The sequence below is a fragment of the Chaetura pelagica genome, unplaced genomic scaffold, assembly GCF_000747805.2.
Source record: "Chaetura pelagica isolate M959 unplaced genomic scaffold, ChaPel_1.0 scaffold189, whole genome shotgun sequence".
Classification (NCBI taxonomy): domain Eukaryota; kingdom Metazoa; phylum Chordata; class Aves; order Apodiformes; family Apodidae; genus Chaetura; species Chaetura pelagica.
The window spans coordinates 3,198,127-3,205,935 of record NW_009970716.1 but is presented as its reverse complement, the minus strand read 5'-3'; the positions used below and the strand labels follow the sequence as shown (position 1 = coordinate 3,205,935).

General features: G+C 44.0%; 1 protein-coding gene across 1 annotated transcript; it reads left to right on the top strand.

Moving 5' to 3' along the window:
• Positions 1-1,769: 1,769 nt before the first annotated feature.
• On the top strand, positions 1,770-2,451 carry RHOH (ras homolog family member H). The gene has a single exon (XM_010006104.1). It carries the CDS (start codon positions 1,770-1,772, stop codon positions 2,343-2,345), a length of 576 nt encoding a protein of 191 aa, XP_010004406.1. The 3' UTR covers positions 2,346-2,451.
• Positions 2,452-7,809: the final 5,358 nt, after the last annotated feature.

The window sequence follows — 7,809 nt, the reverse complement described above, 5'->3', positions numbered from 1 at the left end:
GGGCAGCAGGGAATGCGGGAAAGCAGCTTTAGCCTCTATCCCGCTTCCTAGAAGCGAGCTGAGCTGGTGAGCTGCTGGCAGAGCAGGAAGCGCCGTCTGTTGCAATGACTCCTCTAGATGCCGGTAACTCAAGTGCGCACAAAGACTGACCCGCAGCCTTGTGGCTGCCTCTATAAAGCAACATGCTCTGGCCAAGCTGCTGACACATCCTCCTCCTGCCGGCGCATTGGGTGGGAGAGATGCAGGTGTGACAGCAGCATGAGCAGAGGTAGGGCACTGCCTCGCTGCAAAATGAAAGCAGGGGACTTGTCAGTAGCAGTTGTCAGTGCCTGTTAAATGTTCTCTCTAAGCTTGTCTACCCCTTTCTCTTCTTTTCCTTTGCTTTTCCCCTTTGTAGAGTAAGCCAGAGCTTTAAGTGTACTACAAGTGTGCGTTAGGAGTGGTGATGGGGAGTTGGGGTGGTGAAACTGGAGAGTGTGATGGTAACATGGAGAACATTGTTTTGTGGCCATCATTCATTTCTCTGCAAACAGCCTTAAGCTGTGACTTCTTTCTTCGTGTATGAAGGAGGCAGAAATGTATTATTTGTGTAACGTACACAGGACATTTTGAAATTATGCAGTGATACTTTTTAAAAATTACTTCTGTTGAGCAGAACTAATTTGCCTTCAGTTTGCAGTTAATGATTTTCATAGCATCTTGAGTGTCGCCCTGTGTGAGCAGTGAATCTTGCACAGCTAGTGGGGAAGAGGCAAACACTTTCAAAATAGGAAAATCTGACTGAATGTTGGCAGAAATGCAAAAGCAGTTACATACTCTGAAGAGGTACTCTCAGATCAGTTTTACAACAGGGTAAATGTCAGGGTGCTGTATCACCTTGAAGTGAAATTGTTTTACTGGGGCAAGCACTGGTGGTGTGGCTTTCTTTGACTTCTGTTGTTGCTTGTTGAAAGGATTTTTTTGTATTCTTGCTGTGAATCCTTCACTGCTTTTGAAAACTGTTAAGGTTCATGCTGCTCAAGATTCACACCTGAAGTCTTTGCGGTTCTGTGTTACTGTTCATTATAGGATTGCTTAAATAGTAAAACTGGTTACTGAAGGACTTTTTTCTCTTGACCACCTCTTGAGAGCATGGGTACATTTTCAAGGGAATCTGAACTGATTGGGTAAGAGGGAGTGAGGATTCTGTCAGTGAAAGTCAGAGGCAGAAAATGTCTCACTAAGAGCAGGTCAGTAGCAGTTATACCAAAGTTAAAATTATTTTATTAGCTTTTTACACAATGGGAGGGAAAAAAATAGTTGGTGTTAGTGAAGAATGGCAGAGGTGGTAGGACTGTTAGCCCCTGTGGGGCAGCAAGAAGGTTATTTAAATGAATGACTGTTGCACAGGCAGCCAGCTGGGAGAGAACGGCAAGGTGCAGCATCCTCAATGTGGGGTACTCCCCATAGCTGTCCAAAGACATGTACAGCTGTAGTTACCTTGATGAAGAGTGGTCTGTTCTCTGTGGGTTATAAACGTTACATTTTATTTTTGCTCTTCTAGAAACATCATTTGGCTCCCTGAAGAATTAATTCTGACAGCACCACAGAGCTGTGTCGGAGAAAAGGGGACTTTAGACTTAAGTAACACAATCAAGTCCTGAGAAGAAAAGAGATTTGGATGGTTTCTCACCAAATGGAAGTTATCTAGAAAGTCTCCGAGACCACTGCATCTCCCATCCCACTCTTGCTCTGTAGAGACGGTGCTCTTGGCCCTGGACATTAATAAAATGCTGGATTCAATCAAGTGTGTTCTGGTGGGAGACTCTGCGGTGGGGAAGACATCTCTCTTGGTACGTTTCACCTCTGAGACTTTTCCAGATGACTACAGACCCACTGTGTATGAAAACACGGGGGTGGATGTCTTCATGGATGGTGTACAGATTAGCCTAGGTCTTTGGGACACATCAGGCAGCGATGCCTTCAAAGGCATTCGCCCCCTCTCATACCAACAGGCAGATGTGGTATTAATGTGCTACTCAGTGGCAAACCACAATTCCTTCCTGAACCTGAGGAACAAATGGATTGGCGAGATCCGCAGCCATTTGCCCCGCGTCCCCGTTTTGGTGGTGGCTACTCAGACGGACCAGCGTGACATGGGGCCCTACAGTGCCTCCTGCATCAGCTCCATTGACGGGAAGCGGCTGGCCCAGGACGTGCGGGCCAAGGGCTACTTGGAGTGCTCGGCCCTCAGCAACCGGGGGGTGCAGCAGGTGTTTGAGTACGCCGTGAGGACTGCAGTCAATCAAGCCAAAAAGCAGAACAGGCGGAAGCTCTTCTCCATTAACGAGTGCAAGATCTTCTGAGGATTGTCGGCAGTGGTTTTTCCCACCTTCCTTCTTTCTGTCTTTGCACAAAGATGCTGCGGCAGAGAGAATGGGAGGTGAATCAAGGGAGCACTCCTGGCAGGACCACAGTGCCTCAGGTGCCCCTAGTGAGACAGATGTGTACTCTCTCTCATCTGCTCCCCTCAACACACATGGCCACTATCTTGAAAAACAAAAGGTGCAGGTGCATGCCCTTATTCACAAGCCTGTGTTTGGACTTTGCTGGCCTGGACTGGAGCAGGCCTAGCCTGGAGATGTGCACATAATAGCTGTGCTGATTTTGTTGTTGTTTCTGTTGTTATTCCTCAGTGGTTGGTTTGTCTGCATTTATTTAATTACAAATTTCTGCCTGTATCAACCCAACCTCTTGACATGTCTGTCCATTTGGAGTATTTTTTACTATAAGAACTCGGTGTATAAAATTTGACCACTGTGCATTCTATTTAAAAGACTCTTGAATATATTGTTGTAAAATCCTGACTGGTTTTGCATTTTGGAGGTTTTTCCTTTAGGTAAACACAGAAGCCTATTGTCCTATGCATACAATGAATGGCTTGCAGGCAAAGCCTAGCACTTCTTAGACATGCCTGAGACACTGTGTAACAGTCACCAAATCCAGTACGTCCAGCATAAGAGTGATCAAAACTCTGTGACATTTGGCAGCTGTCCTCTGGCTCTGTGAGACTGATTTTGTTATCTTAGTCTTGTTCCTCAGAAATGTCTTCGAAGATGGAATGAACCAGGAAGCCAACCTGATTCTTCCTAGACCTCACCTGGTTACAACCCTAGATGGGCTGACTTGCAGCCAGAGCTGGTTTAGACATATGGTTGGGATGGCAGAGATGAATCTGTGCTATCAGCACCTCTGTTGTCCCTGCTGTAATTCTGGAGGCAAAACATTTCAGGCTCCAGGAATGAAAGGTGTTTTGTCACGAGCACTAAATTTCTCACAAATTTTTAGTACATATCTTTTTGAACCAGTGGTTTTAGTGAAACCAGTCACCTACTGTGGTAAAAAATGAAGTACATGGCAATGTTGAATGTGCATAGAGGGAATGGCTAGATGATATTTTTCTAGTTTGCATACTAAGTATATCTGGCTGTGCTGTATCAAGGTAAGACTGAAAGAGGTTTTGCATCTTAGGGAGCTGGGCAAGTCTAAGAGTCATATCCTGACATAACCTGATCAGACCAAGTTGTCCTCCTGCACAGAAGGCCAAGCTAAGGGGGTAGAAGCTTCAGGTGTGTAAGAGAATTCTGTGAGAAGATGGAGTGGGGTCAACACACAATGCAATACATTCTTCGTGACTTGTGGTGTTCCCCTCCTCCTCAGGTTTTCTGTCCCCTCTGTGCCGCACCATCTCTCACATCTTGCACATCTGTCTCATCCCAAGGTTTCTGTAGCCCATAGAGGAAATTCCCTGGGGGATTTCTTGGTGCAGCAAGATTATTTTTTCTCCTTTTCTCTGTCCTTCAGCTAGTTCAGAACTGACCTTTGAGGGACTTATATTGTGGTGCCATAAAGATGGCACATAGCACAGTAGGATGATTCTGTCTCCACATGGATCCCGAGAGAATGACCTGTATCTGTCTTGACTGAGCCCCCACTCATGTGTTTCAACAGGAAGGAATGTGCTGGCTTGTCTGATCCAAATCCAAAGTGGGACTTCAAGAATTACCCTACAAAGCAACTAAGCTGCCGCTCAGATCTTACCTATTTATACTTTGTCCCTGATAAACTGGTTGGGTGTTCTTGTCCATACCCTGTTTCTCCATACTCTGAGCTTCTCTTTAAAAGGAAATTCCAAATTAAATCATTCCCCTCCTATAAATCCCAGAGATAGAGATAATGTCACCTGCAAATGTAGGTGAGCAAGTATTTGCATTGCAGGCATCTTGAATAGCTGTGGTGTATGGGACACTTGATGATGTGATTGACCCCCCAGCTCCCAGGCTGGTGAATATTTACCACTTATCAACATGATCTAAAGGGGAAGCTTCTGGTCATGAAAACATACTAGTCTCATGTGAGGTTTTCACATCAGCCTTAAATCTTTACATGCTTCTGCACCCAAGCAGATAAGACGAGGGTGCCCATCTTTCCTGTACTCTTCTCTTTCCTACTTCTTTTTCTCTTCAGATGTTGATTGCAAATCCATTGCCCCCTAAAACACTAAAACTGACATGTTTGTAAAAGAACCTGAACAGCATGACACTTCTGCAGAGTTATGCAAGTGACTAGGTATGTGCAGTCCTCAGTTAAAAGCATTTTGGCTTTTGGAAGAAATATGTTTCTACATCTCAGCTCTCTCAGTGCCTCTTCACTGAGAGTTTTTGTTTTTGTAACCCTAATTTAAAAGTAGCCATTGTTACTGTGTGAACATTAAAGATCACATCCAAGTTATCATGTTGTGAATCTTGAAATCTGTTACAATGGTGAACATTTTTGCTACTATCCCCACTCCACTAACAGATTCAATCCCTGCTTTGAAGTTTTTTGAGACATACTTTTGAACACATTCTATTCCGTGTTGTCTTTTTCTCTGTGGGCTAAGCTTTATGTACAACAGTTCATGCTGCTGTTTTTATGTGTTGAAGTGCAGCGACAGCTAGGCCAGGATGCTGTGTTGTGGCATCCTCTGTGGGACGCCAGATTCAGGGACCAGAAGGCACCAGAGAGTTGTTGTGTCAGACAAAGCCAGATGAAGACATGCCCCAGAATCACACCATAACTGAAAATCCCATCACGTCCATATTTGCTTCACAGGGCTTGTTACACTGTATCACAAACTGAAGAATTCAAGATTTGCTTGCGATTCAGTGAAACAAAGTGTACGGGCTTCCCTGAGACCTCTGAGCTGACCACACAGGATGCACAGGGCATTTATGGGTGGCTTGATGTACTTTTGATTGTGCATCCTACAACCAGTGCAAAGTGTGAAGCCATCAAAAGCTGGCTGATTTTTAAAATCAAATTGGAGAGAGGATAAAGTAACAGGGAAATTTTGGTTTAGTGCTATGTGAAAAAAGCCAAAAAAACCCCACCCAAAAAGCAACAAAGAAAAGGTTTGTTATTCACAGCCTGTTTTTTTTTTTTTTCAGACTCTCAAGCTAAAAGGCACTTTTTACTGGCAACCAAGTGTGAAGCACATTATTGTAGTGTCTAATAATGCAGCTTTTCCTGAGCTATAGAACTGATGTGCTCAAAAAATTGTGGCAACTAAAATGCAGCGAGTGAAATCTGGACAGAGAAGAACTGAGCAGAAGATCTGGCCAAATGGCTTATTGGGATGGGGTCTGTGCAACTGCAGTCCCACTGGCATTTGGTATGAATGGCAAGGAACAGGAACATACCAGGGTGGTTTTGCTAGTGTTACTTGGGCACCAGGGTCCCTGGGTACGGCTCGGTGGTAAAAATCTCTCTCTAATATTCAAAATACATTCAAATGACAGCTGGGCACACATGTTAACATTTCAACTTCTTAAGTCTGAGAAAATGGAGGCTGGGGGAGAACGAAACAATGTGCACCTCAATCAAATCAAGCTGTTCAGCTAGGAGAAGAGACCTTGCCCAAATGTTCCTTTTCAACCTTCTCAAAATGATCCTTTCATTTTGTGACTCCATTGCTCATTTTACTTTCATTTCCTATTAAAATAGGTTAAAATTTTCCTTTTTTTTTTTCTTCTTCTTTTTTTTTTTTTCTTTTTTAAAGATAAAATACTTGGAACTTAAAGCATTTTTATTTTTGTCAGCAACTGACTTCTCATTTTGACAGAAAACATTTTGGTTCACTAACTGTTTTACTGAATTTTGCAAGTCAGATAGAACATTGAATAGCTACACAGTCTGTGAAATCAGAAACTATTATTTTTGTGGTAAATATATGTTACATTATTTTAAATACCAATTTCCCAGCCTTTTTATACTTATTTATTGGCATACAATATAAATATTTTTAAATAATAAATAATAAAAATACATTTTGGATCTTCCCACCAGTTTTTCATATGGGAAGTTATTAAAACTTGATAGATATAATTGATAGTCTTTTGCCTGATATTTGCAATTAACAGTTTGCAAATATTTGTGTAATTTTTGGGGGCACTGTGTCATTGCTAAGGTGTCCAAACACATAATAACTAGTACTTGTGTTGATAAAGAAAATGCATTTAAAGCATTTTTTCTTTATACATGGCACCACAATGAAATAAATCACCACAGGGATCAGACACAAAGGAAAAAGAAATGTCAGCACTCTCACATCTCAGCCTTTCCTGTGTTACTATTGCATTTGAGTGAGAACAGCCATTAAAATAATTTCAAATAAATGGGGCAATTCATGTCCCTTAGCACCTTCTCCTAATGCCTCTGCCACACAGTGCTCAGGTGAAGATACAAAGAATAAAAAGCTTCATTTCAGAACATGGTAACTAACTATCTGCTCTTGCTTTTGTGAGCAAATTAACTACCTTGACTTAATGAAAAGTCAGTTCAGCCTATGAAAAAAGCCAGATATGAGCACAATTGGGTTAGCCAAACTCCCTTGTTAGAAACAATAGCAATGAACTATTGTCTCTGGACATGAGGAAACATACTTTATGTCTCAGAGATCTTCTTCACATCTGTAAGTACAAAAAGACTGGACGAGTTATCACTGTGTGCCTGTCCTAGCTGACCTGCACACCCTTCAGGTGGTGCTCTGAGCTGTTGCAAACCCCATCTAGATGTTTATATTGCTGTAAATGCTCTGCTATAGCTATAGTGGCCTTTCCCCTGCCCTGGGCCTCTCACTCCATTTCCAGCAGACACATGGCAGGTGCTGTGGCTTGGGAGGCAGGAGAGCCTTGTCCCCAGGCAGCCCTGCCCACACAGCCTGAAGGAGAGTGAGTGATTCTCAGCAGGACAGAAGAAATGGGCCTCAGGGCTCTCCCTTCCCAGGCACCACAGGCACTTGCCCTGCTCTGCAAACAGGGCTGGCTCTGCCTCAGCCAGGCCCCTGTCACTCACAGGTGCTTTTGCATAACAGATTCCTTTTGTGTGCCGTTTCTAAAACCCATGTTTCTCTCAGCCACTACCCAGGCCTGGTTTCTGCAGGTGCTGGTAGCACAGCCCGAGGGTGGGCTTTGCCAGGCTACTGCATTTTGGGGAGGGTCTCCAAGCCCTGAGCCAAACCCGTGGCACATCCCTTCTGGGGAACGCAGGGAGCCTGCAGCCTGGCAGGGATCAGCTGCAAGAGGCCTGAAGTAGCTGCCAGCAAACGAAAGAACAGCTGTTGCTGCTTTTCTGGTTATGAAAAGTGAATGAGCAACGTGCCTATCTCCGGCCTCCACAGGGCAGATGGGGGGATTTCTGTCATTGCTCCTCTCAGCTCGGGCAGCCCTCAGCATGATTCACACAGGGGTGGAGTAGGAGGGCACAGGCCCGTGTATGGTGGTGGTTGCT

Coding starts and splice junctions, on each gene's coding strand:
- RHOH (XM_010006104.1), top strand. CDS start 1,770: ATGCTGGATTCAATCAAGTGTGTTCTGGTGGGAGACTCTGCGGTGGGG.